Genomic DNA, 22,516 nt, shown 5'->3' with positions numbered 1-22,516 from the left:
TGAACATAAGAGATATAAATCTATCACCTGATGAAGGAGCATCGTTCCGAAAGCTAGTGTGCTTCCAATTAAACTTGTTGGACTATAACCTGGTGTTGTGCGATTTTGGCTTATGCCCGAAACGTCGATTCTCCTGCTCCTTTGATGCTGCCTGACCTGCTGCGCTTTTCCAGCAACACATTTTTCAGCTGGTGTGATTTTTAACTTTGTACTCCCCAGTCCAACACCGGCATCTCTAAATCATAAGAGATTCGTTAGTAAGTTTGCAGATGACACCTAAATTGAAGGTGTAGTGGACAGCGAAGAAGGTTACCTCACAGTACAACGGGATCTTGATCCCATGGACCAATGGGCTGAGGACTGGCAAATGGAGTTTAATTTACATAAATGTGAAGTGCTACGTTGTGGAAAAGCAAATCAAACAGGACTTATACACTGAATGGTAAGGTCCTGGGAAGCATTGCTGAACTAAGAGACCTTGGAGTGCAGGTTCATAGTTCCTTGAAAGTGGAGTCGCAGGTGGATAGGATAGTGAAGAAGGCATTTGGTATGCTTTCCTTTATTCATCAGTGGATTGAGTATAAGAATGGGGAGGTTATGTGCCGGCTGTGCAGAAAATTGGTGAGGCCACTATTGAAATACTGTGTGCCATTCTGGTCTCCCTGCTATAGGGAGGATGTTGTGAAACTTGAAAGATTTACAAGAATGTTGCCAGTCTTGGAGGATTTGAGCAACAGGGAGAGGCTGAACAGGATAAGGCTGGTTTCCCTGGAGCGCGGAGGCTGAGGGTTGATCTTATAGAGGTTTACAAAATCATGAGGGGCATGGATCGGGTAAATCGACACGGTATTTTCCCTGGGGTGAGGGAATCCCGAACTAGAATGCATATGTTTAGGTTAAGAGGGGAAAAATTTAAAAGGGATCTTAGGGGCGACCTTTTCACGTGGAGGATGGTATGTATATGGAATGAGGCTGCCAGAAGAAGCGATGGAAGCCAGTATAATTACAACATTTAAAAGGCATCTGAATGGGTATATGAATAGGATGGGTTTAGAGGGATATGGGCCAAGTGCTGGCAAATGGGGCTAGATTAATTTAGGATATCTGGTCAGCATGGATGAGTTGGATAGAAGGATCTGTTTCCGTGCAGTACATCTCTATGACTCTGTGACTCTAGTTACCCACTTGCTGCAACTGTATACAAATCTGACCTCCCTTTCTCCCTGTTGGTTCTGCCATCTCTTTCCATTTAAATCATTCCTACTTATGAAACATATTATCTAAAATATTAACTTATAATATCAATGGATGGACAAGTACATGTACATGTATCTTCAACTTTTTGAGAGGTGGCGGGATTGTCATTGAACTAATAATCCAGAGAACCAGCTAATGATCTTGAGTCAAGGTTCAAATTTCCCTGTGACAGATGATGGAAACTGAATTAAATTAATAAATCTGGAGTTTTTTTAAAAAAGTGTCTTGTTGGTAACTTTAGGGTCTTTTGGTTTTGATTTATTAAGATGGATGGAAAAGCCTTTCCAATCTACAAGAATAATCCTGGTTGAATTTGACGGGAAGTAAGGTTAGGAAAGGTATAGATTGGGCAACCAGTTCAATCCTTCTATTTTTATGTAATTAACAACTATTTCCAATATCTTTGAAATTTTTTTATTCACTTGTGGGACGTGGGTGTCTCTGGATGGCAGGTGTTTACTGCCCACCCCTAGTTGCCCTTGAGAAGGTGATGGTGAGCTGCCTTCTTGAACTGCTGCAGGCTTTGTGCTCTCAGTTGAACTGCAATGCCCTTAGAGAGGGAGTTCCAGAATTTGACATGGCGCCTGTACAACAACAGTGATATAAGTCTAAGTCAGGATGGTGAGTGGCTTGGAGGGGAACTTGCCAATATTAGTTGCACTTGTCTTTCTAAATGGTGCAGTGGTGCAACATGGTAACTCAATGGTTAGCAATGCTGACTCACAGCACCAGGGACCCAGGTTGGATTCCAGCCTTGAGCGATTGCATGGAATTTGCATGTTTTCTTTGTGCCTGCATGGGTTCTGCTGGATGCTCCAGTTTCCTCCCACAGATTAAAGATGTGCAGGTTAGGTGGTTTTGTCATTGCTATGAAGATGTGGGTGAACTATACCTTTTAAGAGAGTTAAAAAGCTAGCAGTGACAGCACCAAGTGTTCTCAATAGACACAATGTAACATGTGCTCGAGCTACTGGAGTAGCTGGTTGTCTGGAAACGACAAATAAAAATCCAAATCAAGCCAATCAGTTTAAATTATACCCTGAAAAATACTAAATTCCAATCAAGTTTAAAATGAGTATATTGACAATCTTAAAGACCAATGACACAATCCAATGCTCTAGGCTATAAGACTGGAGAATGTTGAACAGTTGAGAGGAGAACTGCCAAGCCCCAGCATGTAACAGCCTGCTTGAAAAATAGCTCTCTTAAAAGGTACCTTTTCGATCAGTAATTTGTGTCACAGAAATTCGTAAGAAGAAGAAAAGAAGACACAGGAAGATCCAAATATAAGAACCTGGTTTTGAGATAAGAAGTGTTGTTTTATAAATCTTAATTGGGAGTTTTATCGGACTAGTATTATAGAAGGGAAGGTAAAAGATAGGTTAGAGTAAGGACTTATACATAGCTGTTAGTTAGTTATTCTCTGTTATACTTTAAGAAATAAAGTTGTTAATTTTTTTCTTTAGTTCTTGGCCACTCACATCTTTATAGAGTACTGCATGATATAAATCTTTTCTGTGTTGCTGGTTTTAAATTAAGAGGGTTTACCCTGTGTCTCAACACCATGCTATAGTATCCAGGGATGTGTAAGCTAGATGGGTTAGCCATGGTAAAATGCGGAGTTACGGGGATAGGGTGGAATATTCTTTGGAGGATCGGTGTGGACTTGATGGACCGAATGGCCTCTTTCCACAATCTACGGATTCAATTCTATGTAAGTTCTAGATGGAAGTCGTTCTAAGTTTGGAAGATGTTGTCTAAGGATCTTTAGTGAATTTCTGCAGTGCATCTTGTAGACAGTACTCACCAATGCTATTGAGCATTGGTGGTGGAGGGAGTGGATGGTTGTGGATGTGTTGCCAATCAAGCCAGCTGCTTTGTTGTGGATGGTGTCAAGCTTCTTGAGTCTTGATAGAGCTGCACCCATCCAGGTACATGGGAAGTATTCCATCACACTTCTGACTTGTGTCTTGTAAATAGTAGACATGCTTAGGGAGTCAGGAGATGAATAATCCTATCCTCTGATCTATACTTGTAGCCACTGAATTTATATCAACTGAGTTTCTAGTCATGGAAGTGTGATAATGGGGGATTCAGTGATAGTAATTACAGTGAATATCAAGGGGCAATGGTTAGGTTGTCTCTTATTGGTGATGGTCATTTCCTACAGAGTTGGACACATATGTGGCATGAATATTACGTGAATGTTTAATATGATCTGTGAAGAGAATCTTGCTGTAGGTGCTGTGGGTGAGAACTTTAACAGTGGACATTGCATTTTTGATATTGCCTCTCTCGGAAAATGCTGACCGTGGTCATAGAGTCATAGAGAAGTTCAGCATGGAAACAGACCCTTCGGTCCAACTCGTCCATGCCAGCCAGATATCCCAATCTAATCTAATCCCATTTGCCAGCACTTGGCCCATATCCCTCTAATGCAACTCTATGAATATTTTGAAAATACATCTAAGTGTTGTAAAGACTCTATGTTTTTATTTTTGTGTATTTTTGATTGCTGACTGAAATGAAAACAGGACTGTTTTAAAACAAAGATTGTAGAATGGGATAACTGCACTTTTAGAAAGCAGGCAACCTGTTTGGACTGCTTTTTTGTTTAAGTAGCAAGGAAAGACTAATTGGAGATGGACTGGAACCAACAGTGTGTACAAATGGAGATTCAGCTGGCAATATGGAGCTGATTGGTCTGGGGAATGCTGACCAATTGTTAATACAATGGTATTCTGTCTGTCAACAACTCTGTAGGTGAATAGCTTATGGGCATGATGTCTGGGTGTGAGTCCATTGTTTTGCTGGAAAGAAAGGAACTGACTTTCTGCAGCAACAAAAAGATTTCAGACTAGAAGAAAGTCAGTTTATTTCTCCTATCAGTTGCTATTAGCGGTGGCTGTGCACAAATAAATTAGAGACTTTATAAGCATGAACCAGTCACCCTGTTTCTTCTGCAGGCAAGTGAGAGTACCTGGAATAGGAGGAGTGAGTAATAACAGGTTGTAACAAGCTGAAAGGATCATCTAAGCCAATACACTGGACAAGGGCCATTGATATGCCTTCATCTTTTCCTTTGCCCATGGCGCTGATGTTGTTTTGTGCCAATTGATCTATATTTGTGTAGGATTGTTTTATAAAGAGATTGGTGCCTTAACTAACAAAGCTATATGACAATGCTTCATAATTGCTTTCCTGTAGTAGAATCTACTTACTTGGAATAAATAATATTTATTATTAAGTACAGAAACCTGGTTTGTGCTTTCTATCAACCTGGATATAAATGACAGGTAAAAGATAAGAGCATTTTGCTTACTTTTATAAAGTCTTTAACTTTCATGATGACTCCAGGAACATCAGTGCTTGATTTCCAACACACTAGCCCAATGAGATTTAACAGTATTTCTTATCTTCCAGACAACAAGGATTACACCAGTGAAAAAGACTTTTGCAGTAAATTACTGTCTCTGGCCTGTAGATCTAGTTTTACAACATCATGGAGAAAGGTAGGTGTAAAAGCTCCATCATGTTAAGGGCGACTGAACTATAAGTAGAACTGTGATGCAATACAGTGAATTAATTTTTACAATAACTTCTGTATTTAGTATCTGCAAATGTTTCTGATGAAGTTTCAAGAAGACCCTCGGCTCAAATCTTCTTCTGAAGATTTTGTGTGGGATAGACCTGTGTAGCTCTGGAAAACATCACAATATCATTGTTGGGTCCAAAGCATCTTCCACATGCAACAGCTTAAGGCTTACTAGAAGGTAGGCTTTGGAAGTCAACTCCATAAAATCAGTGAGCTGTGGAGCTTGATCACTCATCTCAATGTGAGCAGTTGTCTACAACTTTGAGAAATTGCTAACTTCAGCACTGAATTGAAATTTGTGTAAGTTGTAGGGGGACAGCCATTGTATGGTGAGTGACCAATTGGCATGGGGAGAATGTGATGTCCTGATCAGACAGAAGGACAGGACAGGGGAGACGAACACAGAGTGGGGTGGGTAGTGGCTAACAGCATCCTTTAACTCTAATATGAAGGTTCCATCTTCAAGTAATTATTTGACTCACGAAATATGAATCGCTCACTGCAGACACTTTTGTACATAGTAGAATATGATTCAAGATTCAGGATGAGGCGAGTTTAAAATGCCCTTTCACCATCATGGAGGTGTTCTAGGAAATTGGAGAAGGTGACAATATTTGGCTTGATCCATACCCATTGTACAGAAGATGAAGTTTGGAAGGTATCACCAACATGGTCAATGTTGAATTAATTGCCATAAAAATGTAGCAAAGAGGGGCACAGGAACATGCAACATCTTTCCTTTAAACTTTGGGAATTCAAATCAGGCCCACAGATGCTCATAAAAATGATTATGGAAGTGAGTTTGGTAACATAGTGCAGAGAAAATTGGCAGCTTTATGATGGTAGGATAAGTTATTTTTTAATGTGATCTTTTTTCTCAATGGCTCAATGAAAGAAGTGTCAAATGTGTACATCATCTCTTGTTGATATTTTAAATGTCTTACTAATCAAAATTTTTATTGGGTTATAGCAACAGCAACTCTTGTTAAAGGAATATTATGAATGGATATTTTTTATAAGCAGTCCCACAGAAGCCATTATTACGATAAGATTCATTGGTCTTAAGAATTGCACACTAAGCAAATGGTTTTATCAATATGCATATTTAACATGAAGGTCTGGTGGAGTGGGGTGGCAACATGCCAAAATGAAAGAAGTCATTGTGGGTGAGCGAAGGTATGTGTGAATATGGAGTTGGCATTGGGAGTAGGTAAGGTGTTAATAGATATGATGAGCAAGGGCTAGAGGGCCTAAGAGTTAAACAAAGAACTGAGATGGAGTCCTATAGTATAGAGGGGTGTTTTTAATTTGCCCAAAATAGCACCAAGCCACTCAGTGGCCACCTCTAAGATGCTTCTGGTGTAAGCAGGGCTGACTGCATCCCACCTGTGCCCCTCCTCTTAACCCCCATCACTAAAGAGACGGTTGAGTCTTACATGCCATTTTCTAGTGAAACAGGTCTGCTAAGTTGGGAATTTCTGACTTGAGCTATCTGTCTTCGTAGTGTAAATCCAGCCCATTAACAATTTCATGGAACCATAGAGACATGGAGTTTCTTATTCCCATCATGCCCAGTCACCAGCACCTATCTACTCTAATGCCATTTTCCAGCATTTAGCCCTGTGTTTGGTTTGCTGAGGCATTTGTTCATTAAAATAGTTCTTAAACGTTTTGAGGGTTCCAGCCTTTACCACTCTTTCAGTGGGTTCCAAATACCTTCATCCTCAGAATGAAAAGCATTTTCTTCAACTCTCTTCTGTTGTGCAGGTACCATCCTGGTGAATCTCCTTTGTGCCTTTCCGAGGGGAATTGAATACTTCCTATGGTGTGGCTACCAAAACTGCACACAGTACTGCAGCTGTGGCTTAGCTAACATTTTATACAGTCCCATCATAACCTCCCTGGTATTGTATTCAATGCTTTAACTAATAAAGGCAAATATCTCATTTTCCTTCTTAACCATTTTAATACCTGTCCTGGTACCTTTAAGGATCTGTGGACATACATACCACGGTCCCTCTGATCCTGTGTACTTTCTAGGGTTCTACCATTCAACATGTACTCCATTGCCTTGTTAATCCACAATGCATGATCTCACACTTTTTTAGGATTAAATTCCATTGTCCAGCCTGTCTGAGTCCTCCACCTATTTCTTTTTATCTTTATGCAGGTATGGTCAGATTTGCTGATATTTGCAGTATTTTGGTGTTTTTATTTCTGAACTTCAGCACCTGCAATGATTTTATTTCTATATTCATCAATTGAAATGTTTTATTTTGTCTTCACTGACAAGGTACAATTGTTGGATTATTTGCCCTTATTTAAATGAAGAAGGTTTTGAGGTTATCCAGCACACTGTGGAACCTATTAAAGATGATGGAGAGTCTGTAAACAATCTCCTGAATGAAAACCAAGGTTTGAACAGGAAGGGTCTGAAGAAGGTTCACTCGATCCGAAACATTAACTCTGACTTCTCTCCACAGATGCTGCCAGACCTGCTGAGCTTTTCCAGAAGTATCTGTTTTTGTTTTTGAACAGCAATATGGCCAATGCAATAAATCAAACAAAGAATATTTTGCAAAAATTGTATATTGTGCTATAAGTATCATCTAGAAAATAAGTATTAATATGACATTTCAAAACATATTTGGAAACGTATAACACCATTTGAAAAGGAAACATTGATGATAATACCTACATGCATTCTCTTCTCTGTCACCCCATAAAAGTCCTCATCAGAGTTCTCTGCATCAGTACTTGTCTATAACCTTGCCTTCCTATGAACTGATCAATCCTGTCACTGGGTCTGGTTCCAAGCCATTGTGCCTAAATGGATGATCATGTGCCTACCCTATATAAGCTTCCAAGGTAAATGTAGTGCCAGTATCTGAGCTAGTGGTCCTGAGTCTCAGGTGAAATACAGGGGCCTCTCAGAGAATCATAGTGTTATACAGTACAGAAGAGGTCCTTCAGCTATTGAGTCTCTACTATCAAAAAGGATTGTGCTGTTACTTACTCCCTGGGGCACCTGTGAGCTGGAAGTTACATGAACGGTTATGTGAGGGTGTTCACTTGACATAGTTTCTGTTTTATATTTATGTACCAGAACATTTATGAAACTGCAACATTTACTTTTTTACTCCTTAACCTTACCTTTTTTAATGTCAAATGATGAAGAATAGCATGATAAGAGTTAATGACAGGTAATGGATGTCTTTGTAAGGAATGGATTGTTGAATGTAGAGCTGCTGTGCTCTGCTGATCCAGTGGATTTGGGTGAATCAGTCAGCTTGAGTCAGTCTGTCCTTGGCACCCTTGGCTATATGTGCATTTATTGGTACCCTCATCATATGATCTTTATCCTCCTTTCTCTCCTCTTCCTCCACAAGAAGGAAGAGTGATCATCACCATCCTCCTCCTGCATTTCCAGTCCTTATTGCTGCTGAATGCTGTTCAAGTTACAGCAATAGACAATTACAGGCAATTCTGGATACCTTGACTGGTACAGAGTGAAGGATGGATGCTGTTCTGTCCAGACACCTTAATCACAAAGAGAGGAAATAGCCTAGTGGTAATATCAAAAGCTATTAATCTAGAAACTCAGCTAATGTTCTGGGGACCCAGCTTCGAATCCTGCCACAGCAATAACCTGCTCAGAGATGCCCAGTTTGGGTTCTTCCAGAGCCACTCAGCTCCTGATCTCGTTACAGCCTTGGTTCAAACATGGATAAACTGAATTCCAGAGGTGAGGTGAGAGTGACAGGCCTTGACATTGAGGCTGCATTTGACTGAGTGTGGCATCAAAGAGACCAAGCAAAGGAGACTCAGTTCAAGGACACCTCTGCAGGAGTTCCTCAGGTAGTGTCCTCGGCCCAAGCATTTTGAGCTGCTTCATCAATGATCTTCCCTCCATCATAAGGTCAGAAGTAGGGATCTCTGCTGATGATTGCATAGTGTTATGCACTATTCATGACTCCTCAGATACAGTAGCAGCTCATGTTCATATGCAGCAAGGTCTGGACAATATCCAGGCTTGGATTAACAAGTGCCAAGTAATATCACAGAATAGAAATGCCAGGCTATGATCATCATAATCTAACTCACCATCCCTTGACATTCAGTGGTGTTACCATCGTCAGATTCCTCACTATCAACATCCTTGAGGGGTTACCAGTGACCAGAAACTCAACTGGACTCCACCACATAAACCCAGTGGCTACATGAGCAGATCAGAGAATAGGAATATTGATGGTGAGTAACACACCTCCTGACTCCCCACCATCTACAAGGCACAAGTCAAAAGTGTGATGAAGCCCACCCAACTTGCCTGTTGGGTGCAGCTCCAACAGCACTCAAGAAGCTTGACACCATCCAGGACAAAGCAGGCCACTTGATTGGCACTGCATCCATTCCCTTCACCATCGATGTTCAGTAGCAGCAGTGTGTACTATCTACAAGATGTACTGCAGAAGTTCACTAAAGATCCCATGACCACTTCTATCTAGAAGGACAAGGACAGCAGATATATGGGAACACCCACCATCTTCAAGTTCCCTTGCAAGTCACACATCATCCTGAATTGAAAATATGTTGCCATTTCTTCACTGTCGTTGGGTCAAAATCCTGGAATTCCCTCCTTAAGGTCAACCCACTGCAGGTGAACTGCAGCGGTTCAAGAAGGCAGCTCACCACCACCTTCTCAAAGGCAACCAGGAATGGTCAATAAATGCTTGCCAGCCAGCGACACCCACATCCCACAAAAAAAATCACACTTTCAATGTTACAACTGCTTTCCTAATTATAGCTCTATACTCAGGCAGCTTTTGTTTCCCAGACAGCCAGGCTGGTTCAGCACACTGGGTCATTTTACCAAAAGAGAAACCAGATGCAGAGAGAATTGGAGGCAAAGATTATTAAAAGCACAAATAAGACCCTGTTATGGTGTTGATGGAATTTTGCTGAAGGTGAGGCAAGCCCTCTCTCTGTTTGTGTGGAGCTAACAGTCTCCTTGCCCGAGTTGGGGGTAAGGCCACATGAGCTAAAGTATGGGCAACAGACAGTGGCCCCAGTACTCCAATCAGAGGAATTTTCACTCTACCCTTGAGTTAGCTAGGGCTTGGGATTTATTTTTCTCACTTACCTGCTTGAGGTCCATGTTGTCATGTAGACCTCAACAGTGACTACCTCTTCTAGTAATGCTGCTGATGTGCAGGAATTGCTGGTCCTATAATTGGCCTGGCACCATCAGCAACTACCCTGCCATCCTTTGTTGTGAGCTGTAGCATGCGGGAAACAAAGTGTATCCTGAAACAATATGACCGGAAGTAATGCAAAACCTAATGCCCAGGAAAGATACAAGCAGAGCCCTTTAAGCACTAGAGTTGTATTTTATAAATAATTTGGATGCAGAAGAAATTATCCCAGTGCCTAGACAGAATGAGCTCAACTTTCATTATCTATCATCTAGGATGTTCAGAAGGGTAGCCATCTGCAGTACCTTGCAATTGTAGTTCGTGGGCAGACTTGTATAAAGTTGTTGAGCAGGTCTTACTGCTGGCAAGTGTGGGCTCAGGACTTGCTTTTTAACCCAATGTCACCCTCCTATATTTCTCTTAAAATTCAGCCTGTTAACTGTCTCTTGCTTCATAGATGCTGTCCAATCTGCTGACAATTTTCCAGCATTTTCTGTTCTTATTTGAAATTTGCAGCATCCTGGGTATTGTTCTTTTTGCATTAATCCATGGAAATGTTGTGATTTTGTCTTCTTGATAAATTATATGTTTTACATCTTGCACCTTTGTTCTTATTATTAAGGTAATGTTCAGCAGTGTTTGGCACCTTTTGAAGAGGTTGCAAGTGATTTAGTAACTTTAACTGAAGAGCTGAAAAGCAGTCTTCCACGTGACAACCAGGATTTGAATATTATTGCAGCCAATGTAATGAATGGAGGTAAGAATACTATACCACAACGGTATGTTAGGCTGTAACTATGTCTCAAAAATATTTGCAATAATGAGAGATCAGAATATATTTGGAAATATGTGAGTTCTTTATAATATAATACTATAAATAGTTGTTTGGTCACACCAAGTATTGCTGAAAATTATATATATTTTGTCAAAGGTTTTAATCTTGCAATCACCAGAATTTCCTTTTATGAATAAAGTATATTTTTGCAATTTAAAAAAACAATTCATGGAGAACTGCATGAGAAGAGGGAGCCAATTGGTTGGTATGAGCATTGTGATTGATAGGGACATTGCTGTGGAGGATGCACACATTAACGCTGATTGACAGATAACTGCTAGACTTTGTTTCAATTTTATTGATTCTAATTGGGTAGGGTAATGCCCTGAGGAATGGACCAGCAAATGGCTGTTACTTATTTTATTAAATTGAAACAGGTGCAATATATGCATATGTTCTTTCTGTCTGCAATTAACAGGGTCCTATGTATTAATATATACAATTTGTAATACACATTCATTTACCATGTTGCAATTCATACAGTACATTGTTCATTTGTGTGATAGGTAGAACGTCTTTTTTCTTGCTGGCAGCATCCTGTCAGTGGTGAGCACCACTCATATTGCTACTGCACAATAACAGTGTGAAACAGCTAGCTTCACCTGTTGTTCAAACTTTTGAGATACATTACCAGGGAATTATGAGACTGACGGGACACTTTTCAGGGCCAAGAAAGTTTCATTCCATGAATTTGCACGATATACAGTGAGAAATAATCTGATCAGAGTAGCCATTATCCTGCAGGATGGTTTTGATGCACCCAATTTTAACATCAAGTGTGCACAGTGAATAAATGACTAAGGCCTCATTTACAAGTTTGCTGAGAAAGGCATCTTATAGCTCGTGGAACTATACGAATCCCAAGGTTTATACTTCCCATTGAATGCAGGTTTGCAGTAGAAAGTAATAGAGAATCCCTTGGCCAATTTCTCAATTAGGATATCAAGGAAAGCAAGCATATTTGACTATCCCATTTCAAATATGGATTTAAGTGCAGGATGGAATCCAATAAGTCATGAGGAAATTCTTCCTTGCATCTTAGTTTGAAATATAGCAAACGTACCACCCTGTCAGTGAAGTATGCAAGAAGTGTCATTCGATTGGAGGCCCGTTTATCCAGGAATCCAACAAATATATTCACAGGACCTGGGCCTAGCAGGGATTCCACAGCAACATCTATTTGGGCATAGAAAGTTACCTTAACTGCATGAGTTGCTGAGTTGATAAGGTCAATAAGTTCAGAGTCAATCCATGTCTGTCATGTGGGAATCTTTTAAAGGCCTGTTGATTAGAGATCAGAACCATCATGTTTCTGTGAAAATGAAGGATAAAGATGGAAAAACTTTGAAACCTTGCATGTCAAGAGAAATTGTGAGTATAGTTGAAAAGGAAAAAGAGGCATAGAATGAAGGCAGGACCCTCAAAGGACATAAGGAAAGTAGGAAAGAACTTAAACAAGGATTTAGAATGGCTAAAAAGGTTCATGAAATGTCCTTGGCAAACAGGATTAAGGAAAATCCCAAAGCATTTTATACCTATATAAGAGCAAAAGGATGGATAGCAAAATTGTAGATCCCCTCAATGACAAAGGAGGGAATTTATGTGTGGTGCCAAAGAAAATGGGTGCGATCCTTAAATAATAGTTTGCATTGGTATTCAGAAAGGAGAACAACATGGTGGATGGTTAGTCAAGTGTGGAGTATGTTGATATTCTAAGGTATGTCGATAAAAAGAAGTTGTGTGCTTTGAAAGCATTAAGATATACAAATCCTGATGGGATCTATCCCAGAATACTGAGGGTGGTAATGGAGGAAATTGCTGGAGCCTTGTACAAAACATTTGAATCCTCTTTGTACAGCTTTGTGACTCTTCGGTCGCAGGAGAGATCCTGGAGACCTGGAGAATGGCAAATGTTGTTCCTTTGTTTAAGAAGGGCAATAGGTCTCGTCCAGGAAGTTATAGACTGGTAAGCCTTACATCAGTGGTAAGGAAATTATTGGAGAAGAATCTTAGAGACAGGATTTACGCACATTTGGAAAAATATGGACTTATTAGTGATAGGCAGCATGGCTTTGTTCAGGGAAGGTCATGTCTCACAAATTTCATTGAGTTTTTTCGAGGAAGTGACAATCATGATTGATGATGGTAAGGTGGTAGATGTTATCGAAATGGACTTTAGCAAGGCCTTTGACAAGGTCCCTTATTGAGGACTGGTACAGAAGGTGAAGTCACCTGGGCTCTGTGGCGAGCTGCTAAGATGTTACAAAACTGCTTTATTCATAGAAGTTAAAAATCACGCAACACCAAGTTCTAGCCCAACAGGTTTATTTGGAAGCACTAGCTTTTGAGGTGCTAACTCTTCATCAAGTGGTTGTGGAGCAGGACCAGAAGACACAGAATTTATAGCAAAAGGGTTACAGTGTCACGGTGTTATAATGCCATATTAAACAAACTTAGATTAAGTCTTGCATCTTTTAGGATGGGATATGCTGGTTTAGGCGCTTTAATATGTAAATTCAAAAATTGCTTTTAAGTTACGTTCTCAAGGTGGCTTCAGTGTATCTATCAGTAGGTATTATCTTATCTCAGACAATGTATTAAAGGCGTGAACTTAAAGCCTATCCCAATACTGAGTCAGTCTTATTTCTAAAGTGGGACTTTCAGAATCCTACATGGATTTATGCAGGTTTTGAGCAAAATAAAATGCAATTCTGCAACTACAGATCCACCCTATAAATTTATATGTGTGTGCATGCAGGAGAGATAGAGTGGGTGTGTTTATGTGAGTGTGTGCAATGTGGATGTGAGTGCATGTGAAAGACTGTGTGTATGTGTGTGTGTAAGCTTGGTCAAATATGTCTGTGAGTGTACTGAGGTATAAGCCTGTGAGAGGGTGCGTGCGTGGGTGTGAGTGCGGGGGGGGGGGGGGCGGGGAGGGTGCATGTGCATTTGCATGAGAGAGAGCTTGTGTATGAGAGAGTGTGTGAGTGTGTGAGTATGTAGGAGTGTGTGTGGGTGTATGTGTGTGGCCACGAGCATGCGCTTGTGTGTGTGTGTGCGCGCGTGCATGCGCTTGTGTGTGTGTGAGACAGGATGTATAGTGTAATGGGGTCACCTCTAATGTGACATCAACCCAAGGACCTGGTTGAGGCCATCCTCATGGATACCAAACCTGGCTATCAGCCTCTGCTCGGCCACCTTGCATTGTTGCCTGTCCCGAAGTCCGCCTTGGAGGATGGTCACCTGAACGTCCACGATCGATTGGCCCGGACCACTTACGTGTTCCCGACTAAATGGGAATACTCCTGTCTGGTGATCATTGCGCGGTTTCCATTCATTTGTTGTCGTAGTGTCTGCTCAGTCTCGCCAAGGGACCCAGCCTCAGGGCATTCCTGCCTGCAGAGTATGAGATAGACAAGGTTGGCTGAGTCACATGAGCACTTGGCATGCACATGATGGGAGGTGTCCCCACTTGCAATAGTGGTATCCGTGTTGACACTCTGACATGTCTTGCAATGTCTACTGTGACAGGCTTGTAAAGTGTCATGGCAGATGTTGTCCTGAAGGCTATGCAGTTTGCTGCGAACAATGATCTGTTTGAGTTTTGGTGGTTGTTTAAAGGCAAGAAGTGAAGTAAATAGCGGAACCCTTAGTAGCATTAACCATGCAGTGGAATCAAGGTGCATAGATCCATAGTTCCTTGAAAGTGGCAACACAAATGGATAAGGTGGTCAAGAATACTTATAGCATACTTGCTTTCATCGGTTGGTGTAATGTATAATGGTTGGCAAGACATGTTGCAGCTGTATAGAACTTTAGTTCAGCCACATTTAGAATATTGCATACAACACTGATTGCCACTCTACCAGAAAGATGTGGAGACTTTGAAGAGGGTACAGAAAAGGATATTACCTGGTCTGGACAGTATCAGCTATGGGAAGAGATTGGACAAACATAGTTTGCTTTCACTTGAACTTCGTTGAAGAATAATGGACAACCTGATAAAAGTTTACAAAATTATGAGAGGCGTAGATAGTTGGAGTCTTTTCCCCAGGGTAGGAATGTCAGTTACAAATGAATATAGATTTAAGGTAAAAGGGGGAAGTTTAAAAGACATGTGAAAGGCAAGTTTTTACAGAGAGGATGGTAATAGACAATAGACAATAGGTGCAGGAGTAGGCCATTCTGCCCTTCGAGCCTGCACCACTAAGTGCCTGGAATGTGCTGCCAGTGGAGGTGGTAGAAGCAAGTACATTGGAATGTTTAAGAGGCATCTTGACAAATACCTGATAGGCAGGGAATAGAGGGATCTGGACCATATAGAGGAGAAAGGTCTTTAGTTCAGAAAAGTGTCATGTGTCAGTGTGGGCTTGGTAGGTCAAGAGGCCTGTTCATGTATTGTACTGTTCTTTGTTCTTTAACTGTCAATCAGCATCAATGGATACATTCTTCACAGCAATGTCTCTCTCGAGCACTTGCTAACCAATCAGCACATTGTTCCCATACAGTGGAAATGTTGGTTTTCTCATTGAATCGGTATTTGTGTGATTTGTCCTGATAAATGAAAGACAAAAAGCTCATCAAAATGTGTCTTTTTTAGCTAGACTACAGACTTATGATGATATCTTCATGACATTTCTATGTGCCATTCATAAACTCCGAGCTATCTGGAGCAACGCTTGTCTGTGACTTTTAAAATTAAAGCAAAAGACCCTGATCTGAAATAAAAACTAGAAAGTGCTACAAATCTCAGCAGCATCCTGTTAAAGAAATGAAGTTCACATTTTGAGTACCCTTCTTCAATTTTAACGAGGATTCATATTGGATTCAAAATGTTAGCCTGGTTTCTCTCTCCAGAAATGAAGAGAGACCTTTGGAGGTTCTTCAGGACTTTCTGTTTTCATTGCCTGTGATTCATACCCCAGTCAGCCTATGAGGAAATCCAGTCTTAATGTCTCAGCTGGTGATTGGAAGCTTTACATCATGAGATAGGACTCATCATCATGACTGTGCTGTTTTTTGCTTCCATCCTCCTGCGGCTCTCCTATGCTGGGAGTTGAGCAGTTACAGAAGGCAGTGACCTGATGTCAGCTTTAATGTTCCCACCAAAGTTTGATGCCAAAGGTCAGTTTGGAGAACCATTTTAACCATCAGGCCGCAGGAGATGCAGTGATTTGTGCCATCGTCTGGTTTTGTTCTGCTCCTTCGATTTTGTGCCACCTTGATCTGCAAGAGAGCAGGGAGAATGTCAGAGATTGTGAGGCACCTGCTACAGCTTTATAGTGAGGATTTGTGGAGGCATCATGGAACGTGTGAATCTGGAAGTATTCAACCATGTGTAAGAGTGAAGTAAACTATCTGGATGCTAGCAGTGCATCCTTTGTTCCAGAGACTGGAAATTGATTTTGGCGTGGTAGATTGAGCAGATAATGTGGAGGAGCTGTTGTTGGACTGGGGTGGACAAAGTATTGAAGGAGTGATGAATGAGCCACAGCTACCTAATGAAGCCAACATTGTGGGCTGAAGGGCCTGTTCCGTGCTGTACTGTTCTATGATCTATGTTCTATGTTCTATGAAGGAGCAGCAATCTGAAAGCTAGCGCTTCTAAATAAACCTGTTGGACTATAACCCGGTGTTGTGTGATTTTAATATTGAACAGAGTGAGAGGTTGCTGTGGGAGAAGATATCACGTGAAGATACATGCATTGAGCTTGACTAGCTGCATGAAGACAGTTAATTTCTTATGGCATGGCTATCTGAGATTGACAGATCTATGTTATCAAAAGCTATTGAGGATTATGTGGCAAAACTGGAGTTAGTTTCTAATCAGCCATGATCTCCTAAATCTGAGGATTAAGCTCAAGAGTCCAAATGGCTGAACACCTTTTGTATGTTCCTGGGTTCTTCCTGTAATGGAACCTTCCGCATCAGCTGGTCACAGTGATAGTGGGTATATAGCAAGGGCGCTGAGAGGACTGTTGTGGTCCAGTACTGACTTCCCTACTTCTGGACTAGAGGTCCTGGGTTCAAATCTTTTCTACTCCAGAGGTGTACAATAAGATCTCTGACCAGGTTGATGCGAAAACATAAAACAAAGGTGCTGAGCAGTACTACAGCATCTCCACCAGCAGATGGCAGTAGTGAAAGCGGACAGCTGGAGTCATAAGGTTTTCTTGTTGGAAAGAAAGGACGTCATTTGCTATCAGGGAATTGATGGCAGGGGAAGCAGGCAGGCAAAGAAATTCTTCAGACAAATATTACCCAAATGATCATTCCATGCATACAGAATTCTTTGTCTAGTTTTAATTTTCCTTTGGTAATGAACAGATGCCAATAGATTACAGAATCCCTGTTTCATGATCTTTGAGTTACCTGTATGTTCACATTTCATGTTGTACTTCAACTATGTATCTTGGTTCATCACACTAACCTTCCCTTTCTACTTTTATAGTTTCAGTTTCCCAAGAACTACTACCTGAGCAGGCAGACCACATCCAAGAGGAAGAAGGAGAGCAACTCCATACCTGCTTTGAGGAGATACAGTCACTTAATTTGAAACTCATATCCGCCAGCTCAGAGATTGGCATTGTGCATGTCGTAGACACTCCTGAACAGCTGGAATCTTCAAAAGGTTGGTCATTGGGCATGAGCGGGCTACAGCCAGGCTAGGGGTAAATGATGGTTTGTGTGAGGTTGCAGCAGGTATAGAGGGCTCAGATAAGGACTGTGATATACAGGAGAATGTTAATGAACTGCACACCAAGTATGTCTGCCTGTTGTTACTGTCAAGCTGTATTGTGGCCCAGGGCACCCACAGAACTTGGAGTTAAGATTGTCGAGGTGCAGCCCTGTGGAGCAGCTCCATAAGGCAAAATCCTGCTGCCCTGCTTCAGAATGACAGCATTTTTCTTCTCATCAACACTACTTCATCAGTGCACTTGCTGATGTCTGTCAGCCAGTCAGTCCAGACTGGGGACTTCCTCTGAGATGATACAGTCCAAAGTCAGGCCTTGAGGCTTAATCTGGCTCGTGTGCATCATTTGGAACCAACGGTCTGCCTCCAGCCATCTATCAGTCTGAGGCAGTGTTGTAAAGGAGCACCTGCACAAGCAAAGGCAGGACCTAAAGGGTTACCCAAGATGAACAGCTCATTTCTATTTCTATAATTGGTTGCATTTTGGGCTCAAAATATTTATTGAGAATATTTGTGTGGGGCCTTTATTGTTGGATAGTGGTCAAGTGGACTGCGATGAGGAATTTGGGATGGATGTGGTGGGGGAGTTGTGAGACCACAGTGGTCAGGGAGGCAGTTTTATGAGAAATGCGTCCTGCGAATGCACTCCTTGACAGCACATCAGGATATCAGAGATCAAAGATTCATGTCTCCTCTTCATCCTGAGATAGATTGCAGATTCCTGCTGTAATAGCTGTATTCTCCTGCTAACCCTGTTATGGAGGACACAGCAGACCAGCACATATTTCAGAGGCTGGGTTGTGTACTGTAGAGCCACCACTGAACTATCAAGGCAGCAGAACCATTTCTTGACCAGGTCAATTGTCTGCTCTGCTAGAATTGTTAGTGTTTAACAGCTCACGTGGCCACTGTATTTGTGTGGTTAGATCGTGATTGGGCTCATCAGCCACATATCCCTGAACAGTCAAAATCAGTTTGGTTGCTGCCAAGCACCTATGGAAGCCCAATGTTAGTGGGTCAGTTGACCAATGTAAAAAGAATGAATCCTGGCTGCTGCCCAGATAACAAACATTCATTGATGTGATGCTGTTGGCAAGGTCATATGACCAGTACCCATTTATAGAATGGCAACTCTTGTGGGTCCTGTATCTCTCTCCTGTATCTCCTGTATTGGCAGCAACAGAATTGACTCAAATTCTGTGCCCAGACGTCAATTCAAATGGTAGACCTTTTGTAAGACTTTTGAGGAATAAGATTTGGAGATGCCGGTGTTGGACTGGGGTGTACAAAGTTAAAAATCACACAACACCAGGTTATAGTCCAACAGGTTTAATTGGAAGCACTAGCTTTCGGAGCGCTGCTCCTAACCACCTGATGAAGGAATGGCTCTCTGAAAGCTAGTGCTTCCAATTAAACCTGTTGGACTATAACCTGGTGTTGTGTGATTTTTAATGATGAATAAGATGTTTGATAAAGTCAACGAAGATGAACATCTGGAGTCTACTGATTGATGTTTCAAAAAACCACTTTGTGCCACATAAGTTACAATGATTACACATTTTGCTTCCTTTTTGAAATACAGACGATGCTTTCTATGATCTCCAAAAGACCCACATCAAGGTTTTGAAAGAAAGTTGTGTCTATGTAACAGAACCCACGTCCAAAAAGTTTGCAAATCTATGGATTGTCAACAGCAATGCATACCCTTTGAATCACGACACCTCACAACATGTGGGGTTGGATCAGAATGTTATGTCAACCAATCCCCTCAGCTACATAGAGATTTTAACACCTACATGTGGAGATGGAAAACCTCACAGAATCATTGTAACAAAGGGAATAGCTGGGGTTGGAAAGACAGTTTGTGTGGAAAAGTTAATTCACGACTGGGCTGCTGGTTCTACACTGTCAGAATTTGACTTCATATTTTTGTTTTCCTTCTGTAAGCTCAATATGCTGTCAGAAAGGTCACTGAACCTGGTGCAACTTCTCCAGCATTACTACCCACACTTGGAGCATTGCGAAGAGATTCTAACAAGCAAATCAGTCAAATCCTTGTACATATTTGATGGACTAGATGAAAGCCTTCAAAGTCTGGATTTTGAAAAACAACTAGCCTGCTATGATGAGAATGAATTAATGTCCCTTGGATCTTTATTCACAAATCTCATCAGAGGCAACCTTCATTCTTCAGCTTCAGTTTGGATAACTACCCGGCCAGCAGCCCTAGGGCAAATTCCTCTCTGCTACGTTGACAGACTGACAGAAATAAAAGGATTCTGTGAGCAGCAAAAGAAGGATTTTTTTCACAAGAAATATGAAAATAGGCACCTGGCAGAAAAAATGATTGCAATTGTGAACAAAGAACTGAGTTTATCCCTTCTATGCAACATGCCAATTTTCTGCTGCGCTTTATCAATCATGTTGGAAGATGCACTTGAATTATTTCAGCATTGTGGGCTTGGTGATTCCATGCCAGTAGCAATTACATCTGTCTTCACCAAGTTCTTAGTGCATGTCTTCTCCCACCAAGAGCAAAAATTGGAGTATTTAACTCACAAGAAACAGACCATTGATGCACTGTTGAAGTCAAAGCAAAAAGCTATCATCAGTTTGGGGAAGTTGGCTTTCGATCTACAGAGAGGCCAGATGCGGATATTTTATGAGAAAGATTTAAAAGTATACAATGTCGATGCTTCCTTGGCAGAAAGTGGATTTTGCAAAGAGGTTGTTGTGGGAAATGCAAATCCTTCAAAGAAGGCCTTCTGTTTTGTTGATGGGTCACTGCAGGAATATTTTGCTGCTTTGTATGTTTTCCTGTCATTAAACAACAACAAAAATAATCCTTTAAACACTGCAGCGAATGCAAAAACATTACGAAAACATGAAAGACCCTCTTATTCCCAAGTCTGTAAACAGGCCTGTAAGGAAGCAATGAAAAGTTCTTGTGGTCACTTTGACCTGTTTCTCAGATTCCTTTGTGGATTCGGGACTCAAAAAAATCAGCAAATCATGAAAGGACTGATGACAAGTTGTGAAATAAATCGTGATGATATAACAAAGGTTGTTCAAATTTTCAAAAAGAAATTGCAGGAAGATATTCCTCCAGAAAAATGTATTACTATTCTACAGTGTTTAAGTGAATTAGAGGATAATTCACTGGTAAAAGAAACCAGAAAGATCATTGTTGCTGGTACTGTTACTTCTCGGACACTTACACCAGCAGAATATTCAGCACTGGCATTTGTTCTGCAAATGTCTAACGGAGATATGGAGGCATTAGATCTTTCACAACTCAAAATATCTTCAGTTGGATTCCAGAGACTGGTGCCAGTTCTGCATCATTTTACAAGTTTAAAGTAAGGATTTCGACTTCTGTTTAAGCAATAATTCATTTATAAAACAGTAATTTAGAACTTATGTATAAATTGATTTGGTTATATGTAGAGGGCACAATTGAACAATTGTCAAAATCAAGTGAAGTGTTGGTGGTATAAAATGTTTCTATGCTTGTTCAAAATGATGTAGGCAGCTCTATACTTCCCCTTCATTATCATGAGCATTCAGTTATGTACGACTAGTTTGAACTGTATTGCTGACTGATTCCATGCCTCAGCAAGAGACCCAAAACTGTGAAAGACTAAAATTACCCTGCACTAAAGGAGGGATTTTGTGAAGCTGGAGGAACCAGTCACTGTAACATAGAGAAAAAAACTGAACAATGGTGGAACCAGGGAAAGAGTGAGCTCTATTCTCAGGCCTTGTTGGAAGAGGTGAAAAGGAGGAGGGAAGTGCAATTTATAAAAGGACTCATGAGGACCTCCAAGTGTTTAAAAAAAAAGGGCTGTGTAACTTTAGTCATCCAGGCTGTGAGCCTCAAAATACTGGATGCAATGCCTCAAAAATTTGAATGAATTCACACAAGTGGCGAAAGTCTGTGAATTCATCTTCAAATGCCATACCCTACTGTCAGTACCAATGGTCTTAGACAGTGTTCATTACATTACATCCCACCACTCATCCACTAACAGACTCTTTCAATGAAGACTCATGTCTAACATTCAACCTGCAGCTCATCCTCACAAACTTACTGATGCTGCCAGTGTCACAACACATTACATGGTTTTCCCACACTGGCAGCTATTTAAATATGACAGCACATGACCCAAATACTCACTTAACTACTTTTGTCTCTACATCAAGACAAAGACACCTACAACTGGAGATAGCATGAGCTAGCAGTTGTTGGACAGACACAGCTGTTACTCCTTATACTAATGGAGGAGATGGTTCTCGCTAGTATTAGAGAAGTCTTTGTTGACTTCATGCCAAAAATGGGACAGAAACCCTAGAAAATAAAGGCATCTTCATACCTAACCCTTCTTCTCACTTCTCATTTTCATGCATCCCACACTCTCATTTACAACCTGTAGATGGCTTAAGCATGCAACTCTAGCTTTGCCGCATTCTCCTCACCACAATCCTACTTCTGTGCATTTCTCCTTTAAAGCATCCAAGAACTACCACTTTGCCAAGCAGTGACTGAAGTCCCACAGGACAATAATGTTGAGACTCTATCAATTGATTTTACACTCACAGTCACTGTTTCAGATCCTGAAATTGACAGTACTGAGGTGGGATCAGAGATGAATGACAGAACATGAATGACCAGCAGTCAGAGCAAGGGGAGAGGATTATCCAGGTGTCAACAGCTGAGAATCTGTCAGTTTTGAGGAAGGATCACTCGATCCAAAACATTAACTCTGATTGCTCTGCCAGACTTGCTGGGCTTTTCCAGCAATTTCTGTTACAATCTGCAACCTCATGGCCCAGCATATCCCCCTTTCAACCATTACCATCAAGCCAGGGGATCAACCCAGGTTCAATGGAGAGTGCAGGAGGGCAGGCAGGAGCAGCACCAGGCACACCTAAAAATGTGACGT

The 22,516-nt window shown here is 41.1% G+C and overlaps 1 protein-coding gene across 2 annotated transcripts in view; it reads left to right on the top strand.

The window, feature by feature from the left end:
* LOC122556326 (NACHT, LRR and PYD domains-containing protein 3-like) overlaps nucleotides 1–22,516 on the top strand; it is a 60,795-nt gene that overhangs the window by 3,832 nt on the left and 34,447 nt on the right. The window contains exons 2-6 of one of the 2 annotated variants that reach the window (XM_087993509.1): nucleotides 4,681–4,769; nucleotides 4,869–5,030; nucleotides 10,667–10,801; nucleotides 17,331–17,510; nucleotides 19,156–20,932. In XM_087993509.1, the coding sequence (XP_087849635.1) occupies nucleotides 10,792–10,801; nucleotides 17,331–17,510; nucleotides 19,156–20,932 (1,967 nt within the window). In that variant the 5' untranslated portion in view covers nucleotides 4,681–4,769; nucleotides 4,869–5,030; nucleotides 10,667–10,791. The remainder of the gene's footprint in view (nucleotides 1–4,680; nucleotides 4,770–4,868; nucleotides 5,031–10,666; nucleotides 10,802–17,330; nucleotides 17,511–19,155; nucleotides 20,933–22,516) is intronic. The other variant, XM_087993508.1, reaches the window with a different exon arrangement.

The sequence above is a fragment of the Chiloscyllium plagiosum genome, unplaced genomic scaffold (assembly GCF_037043375.1).
Source record: "Chiloscyllium plagiosum isolate Xiang-an unplaced genomic scaffold, Cpla_swu_hap1 HiC_scaffold_13, whole genome shotgun sequence".
Taxonomy (NCBI): Eukaryota; Metazoa; Chordata; class Chondrichthyes; order Orectolobiformes; family Hemiscylliidae; genus Chiloscyllium; species Chiloscyllium plagiosum.
Note: the sequence above shows the minus strand (reverse complement) of the source record. Positions and strands in the feature narration are given on the sequence as shown.